At 40.1% G+C, this 26344-nt stretch overlaps 1 protein-coding gene across 5 annotated transcripts in view; it reads left to right on the top strand.

Moving 5' to 3' along the window:
* LOC109632040 (CUB and sushi domain-containing protein 3-like) overlaps positions 1-26344 on the top strand; it is a 205402-nt gene that overhangs the window by 110298 nt on the left and 68760 nt on the right. For 4 of the 5 annotated variants that reach the window (XM_069537722.1, XM_069537721.1, XM_069537719.1 and 1 more), the window contains 13 exons: positions 2726-2839; positions 4027-4122; positions 4513-4716; positions 11959-12083; positions 12268-12364; positions 13197-13301; positions 17375-17493; positions 18493-18562; positions 20284-20400; positions 20684-20893; positions 21359-21547; positions 22445-22622; positions 25881-26026. In XM_069537722.1, the coding sequence (XP_069393823.1) occupies positions 2726-2839; positions 4027-4122; positions 4513-4716; positions 11959-12083; positions 12268-12364; positions 13197-13301; positions 17375-17493; positions 18493-18562; positions 20284-20400; positions 20684-20893; positions 21359-21547; positions 22445-22622; positions 25881-26026 (1770 nt within the window). The remainder of the gene's footprint in view (positions 1-2725; positions 2840-4026; positions 4123-4512; positions 4717-11958; positions 12084-12267; positions 12365-13196; positions 13302-17374; positions 17494-18492; positions 18563-20283; positions 20401-20683; positions 20894-21358; positions 21548-22444; positions 22623-25880; positions 26027-26344) is intronic. The other variant, XM_069537718.1, reaches the window with a different exon arrangement.

Raw genomic sequence — 26344 nt, 5'->3', positions numbered from 1 at the left:
CAAACACACTTTGGCATGTGAAATGAGGGAGACAGGGATCAAACGACCTTCTGGTTAGAATTCCAATCATCAAAAACAAATACTGGAATAGTATTTCTTATCAGTATATTCACCATGCACTACTATTATTATTTTATTTTATTTTTTAGTATTTTAATATAACAAATTCTTGAAACCTCCCAACTCACTGGATCATTAAAACAGGTTGTTGAGGTGGTTGGAAATTCATGTTTGTGGAAACATGCCTGTGCACGAGAGACTGAATCTGTAATCTTACCAGTATGATCCAGTGTCTTACCTGTAATCATTTGGTTGGAGAAAGATCTGATTATTTTCAAGGGCGTGTACACATTGATCTAATTAGAAATGCTTAATTGCAAATATTCATTCAGAAGATTATTTAAAATCTGTTCATTATCATAGGCTCTGAGAAGATTCACCCACTGCTATTTACCAAGGAAAGGTTTATGATTATATTTGTGATGAACAATAATGATCTTTTCTGACATTAGATAAAAGCTAATTATTTGAATTTAAGGTCAGACTAAAGGGACATTGTCCAGATACCATCGCCATGAGGTTTTACAAAACGTGATGTAACAGGAATATGGTATTAAATCAAGACATGCAGAGTAGTCTTTATTTTATTTATGTATTTATTTGTTATAGGATTTATTAATTTATTTTTTACAAGTCATCTAGATAAGTAGCAGTAACTTTATTCATCCCCAAAGGGAAATTAGGTAAAAGGGAAATTAGGTAGCATTTGTTTGTAATATAATTATGAACATGTCACATGGCCTTTAGTTCAGGAGTGTTACTGGCAGAGACCAATCATTTATCTGTGTGTTAGTTGTGTCTGCTACAGCGTTCACACTGTCTGCGCTGTGAATCACCTTTCCCATGTTTTCCTTGTAGCAGTAATGACTCCGTTCTTTCACCGGCAGATGGCCACTCAGACTGAGATCAGCTTCCAGTTTCCTCCTAATCTAACTTAAAAAACATGAACTGGGTCTCGTCCTGCAACTTCGCTTGTTGAACGAGTGACCCAGCGAGCATTCTCTGAGGAAAAGTGCGCTGATGATGTCAGTTTGCAGGCTAGACAGCTAATTATATGGTCATCTGCAGAACATTAAACAGCACGTAATCATACCTGCAAATGTCACTTTGGTCAGTTTAGATGCCGGCGTGGTCCTTACTCTTCATTACCACTGCTTGCAGTCTGCCCTTGGCTCGTAACCTACTCAATAAGAATGTTTACCCGTTCTTGTTTGGTACCAGTTTAGTCTGCCAGCTGCTGCCAATCCAACACAGACAGCGACACTCCCCCTCCCACAGCTGATAGAGAAAGACTTCTGGTATTTTCCCAAAGACTTTTCTTCCTTTTAACGCTAAAAACAAGAATAACTTTGAAATAAAAGTAACAATATTTCAGACTGCATAAAGGGATGACTTATGATTTTACTGTGACTTTAAGTGTCACACCTTGTAATGAAGTAATGTAGTGAAGGTTATTATTCTGTTATGCTAAATGCCATGCCACCAAAAATACAAAAGAATACCTAATTATTGGTTGTTAGGAAAATGTCACAAGGGTTTACAGTAGGATGGCAGATATTACTTTCCTTGAGGGATAGTGACCTATAAAAAAGGTGCTATTGAACTAAAAGTCACCATTTTTTTCCAGCAGTTGTTAATGCTTTGCTACATCTTTGTATTGGTTCTGTACACTGGAATGAAACGCATTTATATTTTGAGGACATAGCCCCTTACCCTAACTGTAACCAGCCAAACTAAATGTCTTACCCTAACCCTAATTCTAACCCTGAACCAATATTAACCCTCAAACAGCCCTTTGAAGAAGTGAGGACCAGCCAAAATGTTCCTGAACTGTTTTCATTCTGTAGGGTCTATGCTTAAAATGGAACAGGAACACACACACACACACAGAGTATAATTTGTGTTTGTTTGGTTTGTCATCATTCTTACATCATTTTATCTAATGAAATAAAACACATTTGTTAAATGTGCCTCTGTGCATAATTTTGCAACTGTAATACACTAATCTTGAACAGACTGCTGTTTAGTCTGGCCCCAGGTGGTACCACATAGGTACCGCACGATTGATTGTGTGTTTAGTGGAAGGATAGCTACAGTGGAACCCATCAAGTCCAAATTATTGTGTCATAATGTAAAATAATCCTCTGCTCTGCATGTGAATTGAATTGGTTCATTACAGTCAGGACAGACTGCAGCTCTACACTACATCCTCACACACTCTTCACCCATCGTCTCTGTGAACAAGTCGAATTTACTCTAGAAAAGAGAGATTTACTAAATAAATTCTGCCAATCATATTTTATTTAAAGCCTGAGTGTTTTGACCCACTGGTCTGGTAGAGGTTTGTCCAGGGTGCCCTTCTCTCCTGAGGAGAGACACATGCAAATTAGATTGCAGACCTGACCCTTCGGGCAAACAGTGTATTCCAGGCAAAACTGCATTAGATTAGGTTCAAAGTGTCAGTCAGAAAGATTGAAAGATAAAAAAATATATTATAATTTTAATTATGCCCAGCTTACCTGATAATTACCATCCAGGGACGATAAGAAGCCCCCACGTGAATGGGCTTGATGCCGTCATATAAGAATATAAAAATCTGATTGCCACAGAGTCCACCATTACCTTTTGATTCACCTCTGTTTCCTCTGTACTTCTTTTTTTGCAGTCTTGTTCGGTCAGTTTGTGGTTTTCCAAACTTTGACCAGTGATGTGGTGGAGATCTACGATGGATCCTCCACAGATTCAGCCCTGCTCTCCTCCATATATGGATCACACTCAGGTAAAAAGAAAACATAACTATGCATCCCTTAAAGGTCCAGTGTGTAAGATTTAGGAAAGGGAACTATTGGCTGAAATTTAATGTAGAATAATCCTCATGATGTTTTCACTAGTTCTTTTCATCTTAATTGTATGAACTGTAGTTTTCTTTTCTTTTCTTTCTTTTTCTTTCTCCCTTTATATTTAAATTCTTTGTATTTACATCAAACACCTTTTGAGTTTTTACGACAATTAAAGGCTACCACAGTTTCTTTTTCATGTTTGGAAGGACAGGGTGAGGTGAGGGGTGTTCACATGCAATTTCAACACTGGATATCACAAAAGTCTACACACTGTACCTTTAAGCCTAGTGTCTTATTCTATTTATGCTACTTGATCATAGGTGTGAGTACTAGTTCGATCAAGCACAGCATTTTGCACTGCAGGCGAGAGAGCACACAACCATCTCTCAACTCAATTCAAATCAAGCTAGAAGGGTGCTTGGAGAACGCATACCTCTGCCAAGGCTAACACCCTATCTCCCCACGTTAAAAAAGAAAAGGAAAAAAATAAAGTCCTGCTCTTGTCTGTTTGTTCAGACCCATTCAAAATTGAATAGGTTCTTCCCTGGGTCATGCCGCACCCCTCGATCCCCTGTGTCAATATAAATGGTTGAGTAGTTTTTTCGTAATCCTGCTAAATAAAAGAAACCCTAATGGCAATTAATACATACCCTCCTTGGCTGATGTAAAAACTGATAAGTTAAAATTAAAGCAGCCTTATGTTGCCGAGAATTAAAAGATTTATTTTCCCTTCTTACATTTCTCTACAACAAAACACAGTACGATACATGATACAGAATACATTTCATTTGCAAATGAATAGACCCCTGAGATCTCACTTAAAACAACAAAAGCAAAGTAGCTGTCTTATATTGTTGTCTCACACCACTTGATTAGACTGAAACAATGTAAAATTCAAATTAATCTAATCTGCTGTTTCAGCTGCATAAATATTCAATATTCTGAGGATACTCTGTGGATTAGATCGGACATGAGACACAAGCAACCAATGGACTTTTTTTCTTTTTTTCATTTACATTTAGCATTTTAATGTTTTATGTTCATAGCTGTCACTTATTTGTTTTTCTCCGGACATTTAACCATTTTATCTAAAACAGTCCTGTTGATGTTTGATTTCATTTTGTAGGCGAGACACTTCCTTTGAGTTCCGGAAACAAGATAACACTCAAGTTTTCCACAAATGGGACAGAAACGGCAAAAGGATTTCATTTTGTTTACCAAGGTAAGACTGCTTTTTCTGATGCGTTTCTAGAATTCTGATGTGGAAACGTATTTGTTGCGATTGAGTGTGTTTGCCTCCTTTTGAAAAAAGATACTTCAGCTTTGCTCTCATCACGTAGAGTGCTGTTCAGCCAGAGTGCCATTGGCCGTGGCTGGACATGGTTGAGCAGAGCAGGATGATGTGGAGTGAAAGAGTCTATCGTGGCAGAGCAGACAAGAGCGACTAATGATGTGCGAGGAGATTCACAAGGGCTTCGCCATTTCTCTCTGCCTCCTTTTGTCTTGCCATCTCTCTTCTCCTGGTTGTCTGCCTGCCTACCACACCCATCCACCACTCTTTGTCTTTGTACTTCTGCCTCTCATGCTCGCTTCATCCCCTCTTATCCCCTAGCTGTTCCTCGGACGAGTGCCAGTCAGTGCAGCTCAGTTCCCGAGCCCCGGTTTGGGAAGCGGATTGGGAACGACTTTGGCATCGGTATGGCCGTACTGTTTGAGTGCAATCCAGGTTACACGCTGCACGGCTCTAACGCCATCAGGTGTGAGGCCGTGCCCAGTGCCCTAGCCCAGTGGAACGGCACTGTGCCCACATGTGTTGGTAAGTGCCCTTATCCTCCTATACCCTCGCTTCATCCCCTGCATGGACACTGTCTTACTCTGCCTCACACACACACACACACACACACACACACACACACACACACACACACACACAGAAATCCAAAGAGCAGGTGCAAAAAAATGTTTGGTGTCTGCTTTGCCTAGTCATTACTTATCCTAATGTCTGTCACCCATTACAAAGCATCCACCTATCTCAGGTCTTGATAGTTCAGACAGGAAGAAAGAGGCAAGGACAAACATAACAAAGTGTCACATAAATTTTATACCCGGGGACAAGGGATTTCAGTTTGTGTCTTTCCAGATTAATGAGAAAACAAATAGCAGTGTAAAGTGAATCTAACAGCAGCAACACACACTTCAACTTGAGATCTTTGGTTAACTTTTTCTTTGTAGCCCACATGCATTATATATACTACAGGTTTTTTTTAGAGATGTAAGTCGATACAAAAGACATGCATAATAATGTGTATTTATTACACTTTAATGCATGAGGTGTAAAAACATTAGAAACAAAAAAGTGATTTATGAATGTGATGAAACATTATAATGCAATTAATCATGTGCACCAAGTACAGTCTAGACTTTTATGCACAGTAGCCTGCAACAAAGCGTTGGCTTTGTCACACCACGTCTTTGATACATTAATAATAACATGCATGATATTACGATGTGACAACAATGTGACAATGGGAAGTAATGAGCTGAAACTTTATATCATGTTTCAGCTCATTACTTACCTATCCAGCCTTAACTCCACTGTTTTGGTTCACTCTCGCTGTTCTCTATGTTTTCGGTGAAAAAGGCAGCTGCAGATTACAGTGAGAAGTCTCAGTGAACTCTACCTGCTCAGAACCAAACAGACAGACACAGTTAGCAACTACAGTAGCTGGTGAACACAGTGCAGCACTTAAGGCTGCTGCACACTCGAGGATTTACAACTCTTTTTTTTTTTTACACATGGGGGACCACACTCTTATAATCTTCAGAACACACACACGATTATTTGAGCAGAATGTAAAACCAGCCACATATCCCAGTGGTGATTCCAGAGACTTGAAATATCACAGAAACTCACGAGATTCTTCTCTTTTTCTTCTTCAGTAATTTAATGATGGTTGGAAAAACAACTTTTAGGCGCATTACTAACTTGTGCGATTAAACGTTCAGAAGAAAAAAAACATGGAGGAGACCAATGTCTGTTTTGGAGAGAAATACAAAGAAAAGCTTGAGCTGGAGTTGAGTTGTACAAGTACAAAAAATTGTCATGCTTCCCCATCAGATCTCTCATTTGCTAAGTGTTATCAGGCTTTTAAATTTGGAAGTTTTGGTATCACGGGGGGGAGAAAAAGTAAATCACAGAATGTGAATGCTACAAATACCGCTTTAGAGATTATCATCAACACAACAACATTCAATATTCAAGACAGCCAACTCTGCAAAAGTAGTCATCGGATAACATATCATGTGATGTCATTTTTATTCAAAAGATTTATAAATCAAAATGACGGGTAGATCAGAAATTTGATTTATTTTGATATTGCCAGAAAATACAAGGAACCGGTGTTTATGCAGGAGCCATAGATTTTACAGCCACATTTAATGGCCTGTATGCAAAGTGTGGATCATCCACTGAAGGGAACAATATCTCTCTCTGCATGTTCTTTGGGCTATAACCTTTGTCATAAAACTGTACCCACATAAATACAGATGCATAGCATGAGCAGATTGGCATGCCTTGTCTGCACACACCACTGCCAGACGTATATACACATGTGACACCCACCTGTCTACCTTGGGAAGATAAAGAGCCACAGATGAAGTAGGCAGAAATCTATTGAAGTCAGGCCTTGTGCCAGACAGCAAATAGTTCCAGCTGGTGAGTGCAGGAGATTTCAAGCCAGGGTTCATCCGAGTTCCTGCCAAGTGGTGAGCGAATAGTGGTGGCACGTGCAGTTCCATTTTAAACATAGTGATTTTTATCTGGAGATTGTATCTGGCTGCGGCATCTCCCCCAGCGGCAGTGTGCTCGTCCAGAATAATGGATATAGTTTTATGGAAGCTTCAGCAAAAACACTATGCTCAATTACTCAAGCCCACTTTATGAGATATGACAGTATCAGACACTGCTATCCTGTGAAGTACCTGTGTTTTAAAAGATAGATATCCAGCTCCTTGTCCAGCTCTGATTGACCCGGCACGTCATGCTACACTTGTGCTTTCCAGTTCACAAACACAAAGCTGCTGAATAAATGCTTTGGTGTTGAGTTGTGCTCACACAACATTTTATTGTGATTTAATTATCCTCACCTGAATGGATGCATCGTTTTTGGCTGACCTCTGTGTATGGAGTTTATGGAGAATGGTTGACTTGACTAAATAGATGTTTTTGTTGGTACCAGGTGGAGTTTGACTTTGCAGTCAGCCGATTAACATTAAAGTAATGCAGCTGACCTGAATTTTTCAGTGTCATGTAAATTATGGAATACCTTCAGTGTAAATTAACAAGCGTCTTGTGCTGGTTTTCTGTTGTTTTGTTCCCTGCACATTAAATAGAAAGGCAGCTGAATTTCACAGATAGTAAATCATCTCTGATTATAGAAAATCATGACTCTCCCAGTCTTACATAAGCTCACAGATTGCAATGATTCATAGCTAGTATGCCCACACTGTGGAATTCAATGTTGGCTCAAACTCACTTTTCTGAAGGTGTTAACAAGTAAATGGTGTCATGTTGAGCTTGTTTTCTAACAGTGGATCCCTGTTTTAGAACAACTTTTCACAACCACTTTGTGTCTCATACCGGTCTGGAGCAGGGAGAGAAACACTTTGCTACTTTTAGTATTTTACTTAAAGGTCCAGTGTGTAAGATTTAGATGAAAGGGATCTATTGGCAGAAATTTAATGTAGAATAATCCTCATGATGTTTTCACTAGTTCGTTTCATCTAAATTGTATGAATTATAGTTTTCTTTACCCCAGAAAAGACCCTTTATATTTAAATACTTTATATTTACATCAAGGGGGTCCTCTCTACGGAGGCCGCCATGTTTTTTACATTAGTCCAGACTGGACAAACTAAACACCTTTTGAGTTTTTATGACAACTGAAGGCTACCACAGTTTCTTTTTCATGTTTGGAAGGAGAGGGTGAGGTGAGGGGTGTTCAGCTGCAACATGCAATTTCAACACTAGATATCACAAAATTCTACACACTGTACCTTTTAATTCCTGTAATGAAAGTGGAAATTATTGCCTGTTTGACTAACACAGTATTAGTACTTTTTTTTTTAATCAAGAATGTAAGCGTCACAAATTCAAGTACAACATAAAAGAACATTCACCACCCACTGCATACAGAGAGCAAATGTCTGTTTCATAAATAGTTTCTAGTCATCAGGCTGTGACGTTGTTTTGTTTTGCTCACTTTATTTTACATAATAACTTTGACCCTCTGGCTAATATGGACCATTTCTTTTAGCCTCCGAAAACACTATTTGTCCTGAATCTGGGAGCAAAAGCTTTTTCTCCACATTTAATTTCCAATTAAAATGCCTGACATAATTTTGGGAGTGTTGAGTTTTCAATAGTTGTCTTCACACTCTTTCATGAAACAAACTAACCTTCATAAAATCACAGGGTTGTCAGCTTCTATGTTTTCGTTTTAATTCGAGGAACGTTGCACCCTTCTTGTTAAAGAGAGAGGACATGATGCTGTAGCAGAGACATTAAATATGATTGTTGTATGAAGTTTGCAATGTTGTCACATTCTGGATGACTTATATAAATATGTATTAGTGAATTGACAATTGGTAGTTATTTATTGTGCAATCTGTGTATAAATTTAATCTAGAATGACATTTGTAAGATTTATCCTGAAACATATATGACAAGCCATTCAGGAATACATAATTGAATTGTCGCATTTAAACACATTTGTATTACACTACACACATTTAATCCATTGAGATTTTTGATTTCTCGATTACAATACTTTTAATTAAAATTCCCTGCATATCAGATGGTACTGAAAAGTGTCTCAATGTGTATGTGGTCCCCAGGCTTGTCTACCTGTGGTATCTGACATATGAGCCTGGTGCAGATTGAGAGGGGCGGGGGAGTGTTTTATGAGTGTCATGATTTTTAATCTTGCTCCACCAATTACATTAACTGACAGCTCAGGGGAGCCAAAGGAGCCGTTAAATTATACTGAATTACTGGGTCTTTCCCTGGAACGAGTCCACTGCTTGTTATCAGGATCAAGAATTTAAGTTTGTTATTCTTTAAAATGGTTTTAATCTTTTCCCTAGACTTTATTTCAGATGTGAGGATTAGAACTCATAACCATAATGAAAAACATAATAATTTTCATACTGTGTACCTCTATTCTTTTCATTTAATTTTGGAAACGCGGCAGGAAAAGATAAAACAGGAAAACGAACCTACTTAAATCATCTGATTACTCATCACATGTTTTTTAATGCATGAACACATCAAACCATCAAAGAGCCTTTAACATATCTCTGCAGGTCAGTTCACTAAATTTTAATAGGCGCTGACCTTCATCTTTCACTTGCTGAGCAGAATTCCAAACAATTACACAAGCTGCTCTCCTTCAGTTGTGATGTAGGAGTTAATCGATTTCGGTGCTGAATCCTCTACGTGTGACATGCGTTAGCTGAAGATGACATTGCTGTTGCAGTCATTATGTGGAAGTGTGATTGCTGCACTGTGTCATTGCTGTGAGGAACAGTATAGAAGTCATTTCCTCTAATTTGCCACACGGAGTGAAAAGAACAAAGAAAGTCACTTTGGCCGAGTTCCTCGAGCATGTGTATGAGGGCAGATATCACCTGTAAAATATTGATAAGCTTCATATTGTGCCAAGCCCATAGCCTGCATGTGTGTTTTTATAGTTTCTAGCTATAGCGTGTTTTATTTCTCTGCTGCTTCCCATGTCTCTTGCCTTTCACATGGAAGCCTCCAGTGGCTTCTTCCAAAACAGTAATTATCATTGACCTGTACAGGGTAAAACCTCGTCCTTGACAAATAGCATCTGGTTCTTCATTTTGAGAACACATTGTACTACTCTGCTGAAGGGCTTTCTCCGCTCACAGTGACAGCTATCCTCATGTTCCCTCACTGTAAGGGAACTGTTCAATACGAACATTAACCATGGATATCAGAGGGCTGATGCTGCAGTTACTGGGGTGGATGTAAAAGAAGACAGAGGGTCTGTTGTTTCCCTATCCTGCAGTTATATCTTTAGAAAGTCTAAGGAACACTTGTTTCTGTATGAGGTGTAAAGGGGGAAAAAGAAAAAAGAGGAGATGGTACGTTTTAGTAACTGGCTTTAGACTTTCACACCACAGAATCTGTCAGCGGAGCAATGGCTCGCAACAGAGCAAAGCAACAATGGAAAAAAAAGCAAGTACACTTCTGCAATCATCCTTACTGTAATGATAAATGATTTTGCTGGCTCTAATGACAAAGTCATAACAGCCTGATAATGATGGTAATAACAAGCAATAGAAAGATTTCAAACATGTGGAGAAAGATTTGCAAAATTACAGACTATGGGAATGTTTCCTTGGAGCTTCTGAGTGATGAAGGCTGTGCCAACCCACAATTCATCTAGTTCACAAGAAACCTCAAGTGGACTTACTGCAGACTTCTGGAGAATATGCCTGGGTTGTAGACTTTACCACAGCTCACTGATTGAACTACCTACAATTCATTTCAACGTGACTTCTGAAAAGGTTTTTTCCAATTACCAAGTAAAGACACTGAAAGAACTTATTATTAATGTGTAAAACATTGACTTTATTATGATTTTACTCAAAGTGTAGTAAGCCAGAAATATTATTAAACCACGACCTGATACAGAAATATCTTGAACTACAGGCTATAGAAACATCTAAATGCTTTTTATCATTCTAGTCTTTAGGTGAGGTTAACCTGTAAAGCTGTGCAATGTTATGACACATTGGTAGAATAAGAAAAATAGTCGAAAAAACGATGACATGAGCAGCGAGGTGCCCATTTAGAATTGATGTGACGATGGTGAAAATGTCATTGTACGTCCAACTGAAGTCCACAAGGGCTCATTCCATGGGTCCAGAGGGTGGATTTTTGGAGTCTGTCTGTATTTCTAATGGAAGGGAATTCAGTTCTGTGTTTTGTTGAGTGTAATAAACCAAATGATTGTGGTCTGCAAGGCTGGGTTACCACAATCCTTAATGGACAAAGAGTGAAGCCAAACGCTATGTACAACATAGCTGGCCAGATACAAAGCCAACTGGCATCCATCTGAAAAGCAATAAAGAAATTGAAGCTGTTATTGCCCTTTCCTCATTTTTTTTTTACCCATGCTCAAATACATCTCAGTGCCTGACAGTGTCACCATGACCCAGCCACTGACTCCAATTCACCATAAATCTGAGAGCTGAGAGGGTCAATAAATATGTTACTTGTGGCACTGGAAGAAACAAGGTGCGTACATGCAGGAATAACATTCACAATTGAAAATATGTGATTTGTGTCGCCTCCGCAAGATAAAATTACACATCAGGGTTGAACTATTTGCTTCCAAGGGAGCGACAAGTGTGTGCTGCATTGCAGCGCTCTGAATATCACAATGCAATGGTATCATGTGGACAAGGAGCCATATTCTAGAAAAGTTAATTTACATGACATTCTGAAAGTGGACATTCTGGCTTCATCATGAAACGTAGTTATTTAAGTCATTTAAAATCCACACGATACTTAATATTACTCTGTTTTTTAATGTGCAATATTGCTATTAACATGCAACATTATTATGTGTTTCATCATATTATGTTCAACAACGTGCAATTACTTGCTAATTAGTTTAGTGTCTCACGTTATATATTTTATTTTATTTTGATATCTATCATTTCTATTAGGCACTGGTTCTGCATTTACTCCATATAAACTTGACAATTGTGTTTTCACTTATATTTCTTAGACCTTATACTCAATTGTTTTATTCTAATGTACTCTATTGTATATTGTGTGACTGTGATCTTGGAGCAAGCTGGCAAAATAATTTCCTTCGAGATGAAAAGTCTCTCATATCTTAACCTTAATGCTTGACCCATCATGAACCCCACTCACTCCTGGCTCTACAGGTGCTTTAGACATCACATCTCTCAGCCTCGTCGTGACTCTCTTTCTCTCTCTCTCTCTTCCTTCTTTCTCCAGTTCCCTGTGGTGGAGTATTAACTGACCGTAGAGGCACTATCCTCTCTCCTGGATACCCAGAGCCGTACGCCAACTATCTGAACTGCGCCTGGAAAATCTCCGTTCCTGAGGGAGCCGGCATCCAAGTGAGAGGACACAAATACAGGCCTTAGTATTATCATGTTTGAAAAGAGATAAAGATTGGATGGGTGGATTGAACTATGTATTAAACTATGTATCTGCACCATTTTAACTTGTGTTTTCCTCTTTTGTAATTCCTGTATTTTCCATGCTCTTTAATGTTCCTATTAAAGCGTCTTTCTTTTTCAGATTCAAGTTGTGACCTTCGCCACAGAACACAACTGGGACTCGCTGGATTTTTTTGATGGGGTTGATGGCAATGCTCGGAGGCTTGGTAGCTACTCAGGTAAATCTGATACAACTGAATTTCACTTGTCAGCTCCCTCTTGAATTTCAGTCATGGACGTCACGGGGCCCCGGCAGCAGACTGATGTGTTGATGGAACTGATTGCATTTGGCATGTCCTTTGAGAAGGCTGTCTAAAAAGCAGTTAAAGAAGTCGAACAAAAATACACTTCTTCTCTCACACAATGTTCTTATCTGTCGTAGAGTTCTTTATAATGTAGTCTCCTTTTCAGTCTGGCATTTTCCAAGTGCACTACTGTTGCCTCAAGGCTCACGCTAATGAACATGGTGCTCTTGCCACATGGTAACCTACTAGAAATACGCCAGCACATAATTTTAGATGCTGAATCCTATTGTAAGATGGACTGGTGTAGGATAATGACTCTACCTCTATACTGGCTATCAGTGTTATGAGACTACAGTAGATTTCTCATATGATGGATATCAAATTTTTCAACCAAAGCCTTTTCATATGTAATAGTAATAGTCATGGCGTTATTAAAAGGGTAAAACAGTTGAAATGGCTGGAAATCAATTATTAAGGTGATTCCAATTATATTTAAAAGTCATACTCTATTTTTTGACACCTATTATTATATATTATATAATACTATATTATATGGTGTATGAATGTATTTACCTATTTATTTTATTTTAGGGTTTCCTATCATATATATGAAGCACTTTTATTTTTGCACCATGATTTTATTTGTACCTGCTGATGTACTCTGTAACTCATTAAGCAAAGTGAAAAGGCTGCTGCCAGTATATGTTCACGTGTTATACATTTTCACATTTCTAAATTTAGAATATGTCTTCTCTATAATGTACAGGTACAACAATTCCCCAGCTGCTGAACAGCACATCCAACAACCTGTACCTGACCTTCCAGTCTGACATTAGCGTGTCCGCCGCCGGCTTCCACTTGGAGTACACAGGTATGAGGAGAGACGGCTCGTCTGGCTGCCTGTCACTTTGTCTGCTGTCTGTATCTATGTGTCCATCTGCTGCTGACTTCCAGCAGCTGCAGAGGGTTATGCGACGTTAGAGGGACAGCTGGTTTGGGTGGCACAGTTGGGCAGACAGAGTTTGAGGGAGTGAATATGTGGGCATTTTTTTTTTTTTAAACTTCCTCTGTATGTCCACTAATTTTCAGTCTTTGTATCTGCTTCTCTTGCACTCTTGGTAATTCCAGATGGTGTCATGTTTAAATCCTCCCATAAATTTTAACTTACTGGACCTTCATCCGTTTCCATTTAGTGAGTAAATTTGCTCATCTCTTAACAGACTATTCACATAGGGGTTTATTTACTGATGAGCATGCCAAACATTTTAAGGCGTGTAGCTGGCCCCAGTGGAGCGAATTATTTACAGAGTCCTTCAATTCAAAAACTATATAAATGAAAGTAGGGATGATGCATCTGCTGGTGGTGCATGGAGCTCGTTGCACTTATTAAATAATACTGTCCTTCGAGACCAATTTCCCTTTGTCTCTTTTCATGTCACGGTAATTTCCCTAAGGTTTTATTTTGTCTCTCCAAAGTTGGATGGATTCTAAGCTTACGCTTTCTCTGTTTCCTCCTCACCTTTGTCTTTCTGCGTACCCTTCACCGACACATTTAAAGAAATCTACAGACACGTGCAGCTATGGGCGACTCCTTTGTCACACATTTCCTGTGAGGCTCCTATGAGCAGTGTAACAGTGCAGCCATTGGGAGAGTACGAGTGGAAAAGATGAACTTCACAACATTCAGATAAAGTGTTTGAATGTGGATTGCATAGCTCAGCCAGCAGGTCCAACCCTGACATTCCATTCACAACGCAACAAAAGAAGCACACGTTTTTAAGTAAAATCCGCTCCCACAAATGTGTTGCAAAACAAAAGAAGCATGAAAAACATTTCTGTCACAAGATCTGTCCTCGCTGTCAGCAGTGTCAGTCCGCGAGCATCATACCACTGTTGAGAACGATTTCACAGCCATGTCTCTCGCAGTCAGTGTTTCGTTTCCACAACACCCTCCTCTTGCTTGGATCCACTCCACAGCCATGTCTCTCAGTGGGCTCCTTCCTTTCTGCGCTAACCCCCCTCCCCCACCGTCACTACCTACTGCTGAGAATCACTTCAGTGCCATGTCTCCGCTTCAGCTCTCTCCTTCATGACTGTCTTACACTTTGCCACTGCTGCCCTTGTAAAGTGCATTTGCTGATTCTCTGTGTAGACCTCAGGGTCTGGTCGTCTCTATTTCTCTTTCTGTTTCTATTCATATTTTCTTAGCTTGCCTGCTCTCCTTGGGCAGACAGCGTGCTATAGTTGAAAACAAAATTGGCACTTTTTCACAAGCAATATGGCGATTTGCATCCCAAGTAACATCCCACACTGGGCTTCAATCACAACATGCTCTAGAGACCTATATTATTTCCATTTGAATTACATGGAGGGATTGTAACAGCAAATTGAATCAATTTCAGACAAATTGAAAAGAAATTCATCCTCAGATGTCAGACAGACAGATCTGCTTGAAAACACACTTTTCAGGCAAACTCATATATGTATAGGTAGTAGTTTAGTTTGTACTCCTATAATGTCAGAAACGTACCTGCACACTGCAATTTCATGTAAAACTATACTGTGGTCTTTTTGTATCATATTTACACCAGCTATTATTTATGCAATCATCCAAAACACTCACGTGGCAGCAATACAATCTCTAAATCATGACTCTATAGAGGTCAGGGGTTCGATTCATGTTTACATCAAACAACAGAATGGGGCAAAAAAAAAGTAATCTCAGTGAATTTGACCTCGACCTGATTGTTGGCACCAGATGGGCTGGTTTTAAATATTTCACTCTTCAGAAGTGTTGTGAAAAAAGCATCAGAATGAACAACACGTTGAACCTTGAGTCTGTCGGCCAAGAACAGAAATCCAAGGCTGCAGTAGGCACAGGCTAACCAAAACAGCTGAAGACTGAAAAGCGTGGTGTGATCTGATGAATCTGGATTTCTGCTGTGGCTGCAGAAATTATCATCAACAGCATGAATCCATGGACCGACCTGCCTTGTTTCAACAGTCCAGGCATGTGGTGGTGGTGATGTAATGGTTTGGGGAAAGTTCGCTTGTTACCGGGCAGACACCCTTAATCCCAATCAACCATTCTTTGAAAAACCAGAATGCATCTGAGGATTGTTATTGACTGTTGTGTTCACAATTGACCCTCTTCTAATTTTTACAGCATGATGTTGCTCCTCCATGCCATAAAGCAAAAGTAGTTTCTAACTGGTTTCATGCACATTACATGACCATCCTTATTTTTTTCAATCTTTGAGTCATCGATGCATATTTTCATTCTTTTAATTCAAGTAAATGTGAATGCACTGCGTTATGAAACATTTCAGTCATCTCACAGAATGCTGCAGAGGGGAGGCTGATTGCTCTCCACAGTTAGGACATATCAAAAATTCATGAAACTGTTTAATTTATAGCTGCATTTCACTTGGATATCAAGCTTATTTTATCACAGCCTTGCACTGCAAACATTGCCCTCATGAATCCTGTCCCCGAATCTTTTTGAAATAACAAAATTCAAAATGGTTTCAAGAAAAGTTGTCAAAAATAATTGTTTTAGAAGTGTCACGTGTTGAGTGAAGATCCCTCGAAAACATCACATGTTGAAGAATCCTCCCACTCCTCTTGTGTTGTGGTTCTTCTTCAGTTGTTTCTGTGGCTGCTCTTGTTGCTTCCTGTCTCCTCCCACTCAAATATCCGCTCTCACTATCCACTCACTAGATGCTGAGCGGGGAGGCCACTCCTGTTACTCAGTTCTCTGAAGAGCTGCCTAAAAATTGTTCTGAGTTTTGTGTGGTCATCCCTGCTGCCATGTTTACATTCATCCACCCGCATACTGCCCTGTTAACTCATGGAGTGGGCTTGAGTGTGTGTGTGTGTGTGTGTGTGTGTGTGTGTGTGTGTGTGTGTGTGTGTGTGTGTGTGTGCGTGTGTGCGTGTGTGTGCGTGTGTGTGAGGCTTATTTTTCATTTAAGTGTTATCTGTGCCCACAAATAGGTGCAAGACTTTGTTTTCTTTTCTGTTGCTGTGTTTGTATATTCCCCTTCACACTACTACTCACACCATGACCTGCTTTCTAATAATGTATCAAAGAGAAAATGTCTGCATGAATGTATATGTGCTTCTCAGTGTTATTACAAAGGTCCCCTTTCCATCATCTATCTTTTATTACAGCCGGAGCAGTGCAGCAGCATATTTTAATGTGGTTGTTGGATTCAATCAGTTCAGTCGGTTAAAAGACAAAATTAACTTTTTTCCAATGCTATCGTTCATCGCGTCAATGCTTCATGGATGTCTCAATGAATCAAATCAAAATTTCTATTTATTTTTTATGTATTTAATTTGTTTATCTATTTACCCAAGGACACATGCAACTCATATTTATGTCTTTTTTCTCATAAAAATGAATGTAGCTTAAATTTACCACAAACATCTGCCATTAACATTTGTCCAAAGCTTGGATCATGTTGCTTTGAAGCTCTTAAAACACAAAACAAGGACTGTCTATACCTGGCAAATGGCTTTGTAATCACTTTGTTCCAATGGAGCTCCGTGGTTCTGTCGAGTAATACTTCAGGGATTGCATTGTAATTTCACAGTGATTGCTTCAGATCACAGTCGGAAGGATTTTGCGATTACAGCCACCAGAAGAACCTCTTTGTGACTTGTCCCAGTTTCTAAACGTTATCATGAAGGGCAAGAAAAAAAAATGACTTACTCAATTATTATACAATTACAAGCATATTAAAATGAGGCTGTGTGTAATTACATGTTAAAATGTTTGGTGTTAATTTAATTATTCCCTTTTCCTCCACAGGTATTGGGTGATTAAATATAAATGATACCGATAAATATATGCAATGAATGAAAGTTACAGGTCTTAAACCCACTTTGTGCAGAAGAATGATTGCTGTCCACACTTGTGTGTTGTGACTCTGTCCTAAGCAATAGGTTTGGATTCGTGCCCAGAGCCGCTGCCTCCCAGTAACGGCCTAAGAGTTGGCGACCGCTACACTGTGGGTGACATGGTGTCCTTCCAGTGTGATCAAGGCTTTTCGTTGCAGGTAGGTGAAAGCGCACAGTGCCGGTAACACAGATATCCAGCGTTCAAACATTTATGATTTGTGAATCATATCTACCTGCCTGAAGTGACAGTTTCAAGGAAATACCCCAAAGGATGAGTTTGTCAAAGATGCATCACTAAGTACATTAAATATGACATTTGTGTGTCTGAGCGGAACAGTAAGCAAGAGAAATGTCTGAATGCTCAAGTGGGGCTACTTTCCATGTATTAATGCTTGTATCGTTATTTGTTAAGTGTGTGTGCGCCGATGTTCGTGTGAGTGTGTGCCACCACAAAAGCAGCTTTAAGTTCTTCCAATCCTCCATGAGTAGATACTGCAGCTGTGGCGTTTTGAGCCGTAGAACTTTCCAAGGCCACGGGCAATGGATTGTGTTAACAGTATCCTCACTAATCCCACGCTGATTTTTATTCCCCGGCTCGGGTATTCGCTTCTTTTTACATTCTCTCCGGACCAACCAGCAACTTCTTACACACATCTTCAGGCTGAGTGTCTGAACACCACAAATAGACTACAGACCATTGTGGAAACAAAGGCACATGTATGGCTGGGTCTTTTGAACTGCATGTGTGTGTGTGTGATAGTACATTCACACCTGATGACTGTTTCAAGGTTTGGGTTCAGGGTGTTTTAAAGAACTTACTTGTACGTATGCATTTTAAAAGTATGATTTTAATGGATCAAAACATCATTAATGCTCTGAATATTTTAAAAAGGATTAACTTGTATTATCCTTCACTCATAATTTAATCATAAACCAAGTGTAGAAGCAGGATGCAGCTCATCTCTATGTAGAAGGTGGTACCCTTGCCCAGCTAGCGGCTGAGAGAGGTCTCCTGCTCCTGATAACATCAAATATTTACACACAAGACCTTGAAAGGATTTTCAGAAATCCAAAAACAGAAAATCTGATGCAAGCACCAACTGCTAAATATTTTGGAGGAAGTGAATGTACTGTTTGTTTGTTTCTTCTCTGAACAGGGTAATACATATATTACCTGCATGCCTGGCCCCGTCAGAAGATGGAATTACCCCGTACCTCTGTGTTTAGGTAATATATTATTTTATTCTGTCTGATATCGTCAGCATACAGGGTTTCAATGAGGTGATATTATAGATGACAAAAGCATATTTGTTGCATCAAACAGACTCACTCTCACTTTTGTCTTTTTCCATTTACCTTTTCTCATTCGCTTTTTTGTTGTTTATCTATTTTCTACTTCTCTTTTTATTATATTTCTCCCATTCTAATACCTTACTCTTACACAACCACACAATAGATCAGTGGCCTCACAGAGGACTTGTTATTGTATTAGGGAAAGCAACAATTTTATTTTCAGATCGGGGAAGGGGATGATGGGTGGGAGTGGGTGGCTTGGGGGAGGGGTTTATGAATTTTATACTTTCCCTTTGAGTTGGAAACAAATAAGGCTTTGCACCATGTCAGTGTGTTACTTGATGTTTTTGATCCCCCTGATGAGTCTCTGGTCTCCCTCAACACGTCTTCTGAAGTTGATTGCCACAGTGACAGATTCCAGAGATTACTAAGGAAGTGCTCCACTTTGTGTTTCGACCCCCCCCCCCCCCACTTACACATGTAGAAAAATGTGCATACGTGTCAGTGTAAACACTGTTACACCCCCCTGCATATGAACACAGGCAAAAAATGCACTCTTTCCCACACAAACACACACTTGCTGTGCTCTTCATGTAAATGATCTGTCCCTGTGGTTTTCACAGTTCAATGCAGACATAAATCCCAGCTTTGCAGTTGACAGGCCTTTTCTTGTATGCGTGTGCTCGCTCGTTAGCCCAACTCCTCGCTCGTCTGCAGTGCATAAGCTGATCCCAACACCCGAGGATCTGTAGTCACTTTGTTGCTGATAAACTTACATCAAAGTGGTTGCATGCCCTTGTGCTCGACAGTAAAACATCCTCATAAGTGCCTCTTCGTTTTCTCTTTATACACAAGCAGGTAAAGCAGGTTTCCCCCACTTACATCCCAGGATAGTTTTTGCCTAATTCTGGCTTTTTGTGATAGTCCCCAAAGAAATGGCAGCAGTAACCGTTATGTTTCGAGCCTGTTGAGGTTAAGATGGTAAAAAAAAGGGGAATGATCCAGCTACAGGTTTTACATTGATGCCTCTGGTGGCTGTCATTGTATCACACCTGGGTGTTTATGTAAGAGTAGGGCATGTGCCACAGGAGGAGAACGGGGGGGATTGAGAGTAACCTTCACTGCGAGCCGAAGTGTTCTCTAACACACAGTCAAAGAGAAGAGGTGGGCTGTTGCAGGGGGAGGGTGAAGTAATCACTGCCACCGCTGAGCACTGGGGTGCTGTACTGAATATTGACTCCCTCATTTATTTTAATTTAAAGCACCACCAAACAAGGAATGTGCCTCAGTCTGTTATCTTTTCACAAATGCCCTTATGGAGCGTAATCCACACAGTCAAGCAGAGATGTACAAGCACAAGTCACAGACACGCTCAAACACTGATACATGCAAACACTTCATTTTGTCTCTCGCCCACAAAGCTGCCCTCATAGAACATATGTTTGTGAAAGCATGTGGTGAATGCATAATCAGCCCCAGTATTCTTTCCTTTTGCTACATATACCCATAAATCATGCATTTACTGTAATCAGAGACACAAGGCTCTTGCCCCCCCTGGATATTTACCACCTCACTTGTTGTTTTTCTTAATTTTTCCCATTGAGCTTTAATCTTGATAAGTGACATTTTCTTTTTCCTTGGTCTGTCTCCCTCAGCTCAGTGTGGCGGGTCTATGACAGACTTCAGCGGCGTCATCCTCAGCCCAGGCTTTCCAGGGAATTATCAGAGCAGCCTGGACTGCAGCTGGAGAGTTCAGCTCCCCATTGGCTTCGGTCTGTCATCCCACCCTCTGTCTTCTCCTTTCTTCTCCTCTTTCTTTTTCTTTAATGTTCTGCTAGTTCTCATGACTTCTGTGCTGCTTTCTTCTACATTGCACTGTTATTCGTTTCTCCTCTCCTCATTCTGTTATAAAAGAACCCACTTCTTTTATGTATGCTTTAAACTTTGAATTTGAAATACAGTACTTAAAAGGAAGATACACATTCACTCACCTTCACTTTATTCATATATTCATGAAATGTTCACATATATTAACCCATTCCTTTTGCATTTTAGGGATCCATCTGCAGTTTCTGAACTTCTCAACAGAGCCTGTTCATGACTATCTGGAGGTCCGCAGTGGAAGTCTGGAGACGGGAACAGTGATTGATCGGTTCAGTGGTCCCATGGTGCCCAACTCCCTCTTTAGCACCACACACGAGACCACACTGTTCTTCCACAGCGACTACTCCCAGAACAAACCTGGCTTCCACATTGTCTACCAGGGTGAGGAGCTAAGATTAGTCCCCATGGCAAAGTAAAAATCGGGTGTTATCATAGCGGCAGCTGAAAAAGCGGAAGATTGAAAAGTTTGCTAATAGAACTCTTAGAAGACCATCAGTCAGGTCAGAGACAGATCAGGGACAGCGATTAGTCCTGCAAAGCAGACACTTCTACTGAGGTTGTAAGATTACAAAAGGGTAAGAGTAAAGAAATCAATACGGACTTCTGTTGAGACACTTAATAGCACATATCATTGAATAGATATAGGGGTGGATATGTCAGTGAAGTACTGTATGTGTAAAAGTAAATGTAGAAATAAATATTAGTTATAGATAGCACAAGATAACATGACATAACTTGAGTTTTTGCACAAAACCTTGTGCTTTCAAAAGGTTGATAGAAAAATAACCAGGCTTACATTTTTTAATAGTTAGGAAAGGATTTTTTCATGTATTTATTTTTTCCCAGCATATGAGCTACAGAGGTGTCCAGACCCACGACCATTTCGTAACGGCATCGTGATCGGTCAGGACTACAGTGTGGGGATGACTATTTCTTTTGAGTGCCTGTCGGGTTACACTCTGCTCGGAGAGCCATCTCTCACTTGTCTGCACGGAGTCAGCAGAAACTGGAATCACCCCATACCTCGCTGTGAAGGTGATTGTCTTCTGTCTGATAAAATCACAACAGGTGTTTTTCAACAGTGTTGGTCATATGTGGGTACAAAATCAGTCGTAGTTTCCCCAAACTCGTTTGGTAATATTAAAAAAAAAGTGCACTAACAAATCCTTGAGAAAGTCATGCATGCTTCTTTCTGAGAAGCTGACTAGACTAAAGAAGGAGGTGCTTTTTCCTACCCATTAAAAATAAGACCCTTGAAGTTATTTTGAATATAAGAATATACATTTTTTTACGTCTGTTTGTAGTCCTGTCCTTTATTCTGGCACATTAAAGCATCTGACTCACGTTTACCACCACTTCTCTGAACTATAAACTGATACAGCTCATTACAATGATATATGGAGCATTTGCAAGTCTTTATTACAAAGCTGATTATGCCAGCCTCTGTTGTAAATTTCAAGGAGACTTCTCAGATGTTTCTCAGGTATGATGAATAACATCTTTCCTCTTATCAGTTAAGTAAAGCAGTGACATGCGTTTCACAAGCACAAACTTTGGTATTTGTTTGAGAAAAAATTGATTTGTTATGCTCCGTAGACACTGCATTGTCACTGTCAAGTTTACAGTTCTTTTTAATCCCGGGGACAGCGCTTTTGGCTTTGACTCTGAGTTCAAAGTCAAATTTTAGCACATCCCCTCTGAAGAGGTATGACGGGGGAGTTTTAGTGTCAGAACCCCTCAATGTCATCAAGTTCTAGGCAACCAGTAAAAATCCCCTGCAGTTATAGTATATCTTACAGGTGCACCCCCTCCCATTTTCTCAGTGATAACCAAATAACGTGCAGTTATGGTTTGTTTTCTCACCAGTTAGGACTTAAATTTAATCAGAGTCAATTTTTATCCAGCCTCTCTGACTTTCGCCCCTCCCTCCAGCTCTCTGTGGTGGCAACATAACATCCATGAACGGCACAATTTACTCTCCCGGACACCCAGCCGAGTACCCACACTTCCAGGATTGTATGTGGACTGTCAGAGTGCCTCCCGGTTACGGCATCTCCATCAACTTCTCTGTTATAAATACAGAACCAATCTACGACTACATCACCGTGTGGTAAGTATTAATTTATTTCTCATTATGTTTGTCATCAAGCATCAGCTTATGTTACACACCCAACACAAACTAGATTTACAAACCAGTGATTTAAAAAAAAATAATTAAGTAATAGTGAGCCAAAGAATGAGTCGATATCCTTATTAAAGAATATAGATGTGTTCTTTAATACAGTGCTATGCTAATAGAGCAGATCCCAAAAGGTTTGATAAGTGAAGGGTTCTTTGTGGAGACTATAGAAGATTTTCTGTTGAGTGCATATTTCCCTTGCTGCAAAGGGAAAAAAAATGGAATGCATTGAATTTAAAAGTTGACAAAACGTTAAGGCTGCAGGCCTGTTGGACAAATGTTGCTTACAGCTCCTGATGTGACACCTATAATGGACGAGCCAAGAACCGTCCAGATATGTTGACCTTTGTCTGGACTTTTGTAGATTTATTTTCCCCCTGACAACTTCTTTCCTTACGACTCTTTGCTAAAACAGAAAAAGATTGCTGTGCGTGATGAAATGAAAGAAACCAAGTCCAAGGCTGAGTCACTGTGTCCCTCTTCTCCTCTTCACCAAAATTAAAGTAGATGTTTAACTCCACGTCTCCAGTGCATCAAATAAAAATACCTGTTAGTTAGTTATGTAGAAACAAGAGAAACTTTATCTCTTCAGAGCAGTTAACTATAATACCTGCTTCCTATCACTCTTGCAGCTCCCCCCCTCCCTCTACCTGTCTGCATCCTCTCTATACTATAGTTGGCCTCAGGCAGTCATGGAGCTGCCCTCATGGGGGTTAAGGAGGGAAATGCCTTGCAGCATCTAGGGCTATGATTCAAAGTACAGGAGGAGGGAGCTACTGGCATCACTGTTTTCAAATGAAAAAGTGCATAAATGATCTTTCCCCTGATGGCAACAATACATGTCTCCCATTTTGCTGATCACCCTGAAATGTCAAAGACTTTTTAACACATAAAATATGAAGGCAAAAACACACATGCAAAACAGCATTTAGTGTACATCATTCAGGTGAACGCTACCTGAAAGTGTCAGGACTGTTCTCTGGTGCAAAGAAAGTGTTTCTAACAGTAATGTTTCTTTTTATATTTAGAGAAAAGTACCATTTCACACACAAAGATTGTTATCCATCTTGTTTAGGCAACTTATTTCTGATACAGATCGTGGCGATGTGCTCACCAGGGTTTTCTCCTCCTCATTAGCAGAGGTGCTTCTGTGATTTTTCAGTTGGCAGATAAAGCGCGCCTCATAAATGACTTCAACACTAATGACAAATGCTATTATCACCCCAAAGCCACCCATCCATCTTGGGACGGGGGATATTTTGTAATGTAAATATCCTGAAAAAGAAGATCAATATAGAAATGATGTATAATAACCCGGTGGGAATGTGCGTGTTTTGCCACAACCAGTGAATTAGATACCTAACAAATTAAGGTGCCTCATCACATAGATTCACATACATATTTTAAAAGTCTAAAAAATGCAATTCTGCCATGAATTAATCCTACTCACTGAATTGCACCCATTGCTCTCAATCACCTAACCAAGCCAAAGATAATAATGGGGCTAGAAACCTCAGTAGTGATGGTGTAAAAAATCCCAACTGCCCATCCATTTCTACTCACCTCCCTCCAGCTCCGCCTCTGGGATCCTCAGGTCCACCTGGACCACCTGAAATATATAAGCAAGTGCTGGGTCTGCTCCTGGGGTCTCCTCCCAGTCACTCTTGCTCCACAGGGAAGCGTGCCAGTCATCCTAATTAGACGGCTGCGCTATGTCTGCTGTCTCTCCTCAGCAGGTCTGGTCTGAGTTCTCCCGAATATCTGACTCGTCACTCAGCGACCCACAACCTGCAGAGGCAGCTCATTTCAACTCTCTGTGTCCATAAATCGAGAACTTCACCTTCAGGCTCAGCTCCGTTTTCAACATGACATTTTAGTACTCTGCCACTTGTCAATTTCACACTTCATTGTAACCTCATTCAGGAACAAGGCCCACAGATACTTAAAAAAGTCTTTCACTTGGGGCCACTGCTCCAGCTGCCAAAGATAGATGCTGTCCAAGAGATGTGTCAAACATGACAGGCCGACAACATTCATGGCCTTTAGCATCTCAGGGTGAATCTCATCCACTGCTGGTTTGAGGTCGGTAACTATTCCATTGACAGTTACTCCCCTAACCTCTTATCTTCAAATGTGCTGTGTAATTTGAAGGTGCCTGGAGGACTTGGTAGACTAGTTTTCATCACTTGAAATATATCAACATTGACACATAGTTGCCACGTTTCGTCTGTGCCGTGCCATTTACTGTAAATCAGGTTTGATTATCGGACTAGAGATACAGTAAGCTGCCATGTGTACGTATGAAAATCTATGTAATCGATTTAATACAAAATTTAATTTAGATTTTCCAAAGAGAAGGTTACAGTTTCTTCTACTTTGCAGAATTCAGATAAATGCTTTAGCAGGCTGCTCAACCATGAATTTGCTGTAACACATGCTTTTATCCTTCCAGGTCGCAGGTTCTAAAGCTTTGTGATAACCATACACCTTTATTCTATACATACATGTGCAGAATGTTAACAGTCTCAGCTAAATTTCACAGATTGTTTTATCCATCCATCCATTATCTATACCGATAATCCTTTGAGGGCAGCAGTGGTAGCTGGAGCCAATCCCAGCTCACATCAGGCAAATGGCCGGGTTCAACCAGGACAGGTCACCAATATATCCCAGGGTCAACATACAGAAAGAAACAAGCATTCACATTCACATTCACTAATCTCCAGTCATCCTGCATGTTTGAATGGAGAAACACACACACAGGGAGAACATACAAACATGTTGAGGTGACATTGCTAACAACCTTGCCACCCAGATTGCTTTATATGAATAAAAAAGTCACAAAAGCTGTTTTGCATATTTTTACATTTTCTTTTGGCCCAAACTTCCTCATCAATATTTAACTCTGGGGCAAAAGTTTCAACTCTTCACCGCCTCCTAACTTATATACACAACTTTGACACTGTTGATTAATGAGAAACTTTTCTCACATTGGCAGAATGACTATTAGGTCCACAAGACTGCTTGAGGATAACTAGACCTGCTCTTTGATCCCAGCAAGTTATTACTGCTATTTATTCATAAATCATTTGCTCTCTCCTTCTCCCTCTCTCTCCTCCTCCCACTCTCATTCCTTTTACTCTTTCAATCTATCTTCCTCACATCCCCTGCTACTTCTGATTCTGTCAGGGATGGACCTGACCAGGCCTCGCCTCAGATCGGTCAGTTCAGCGGCAGCTCGGTACAGGAGGGCGTGTCCACCACCGCCAATCAGATCCTCATCAAGTTCCACAGCGACTTCAGCACCAGCGGCTTCTTTGTGCTGCATTATTACGGTAACCTCCCTTTTGATAGTGGCTAAGTAAAAATCTTGTCCCACACGGCTCTAATGACCCTTGTTCATTTGATCTCCAGCTCTCCACACTGCAGGGAGCCTGCTACAATAGTGAAGATCAGTAAAAAACTGAGAGAGTGTTCCTGTGTTTCAATATTGGAACACCTTTCTTTCTTTTCCAGGGGTCTTTATCAGGCCTTTCTCATGTTGCTGCTGCTTCCAGCTCTGTGTAATGATAAATGTCCTACTATGCCTCCTCTTTTTCTGCTGCATTATTAAAACGCCCCTTTGAAAGAAGTTTATTAGTAATAAAATGTCC

This window comes from Paralichthys olivaceus, chromosome 13, assembly GCF_024713975.1.
Source record: "Paralichthys olivaceus isolate ysfri-2021 chromosome 13, ASM2471397v2, whole genome shotgun sequence".
NCBI classification, from domain to species: Eukaryota; Metazoa; Chordata; class Actinopteri; order Pleuronectiformes; family Paralichthyidae; genus Paralichthys; species Paralichthys olivaceus.
This window is presented reverse-complemented; position numbering and strand designations above follow the sequence as displayed.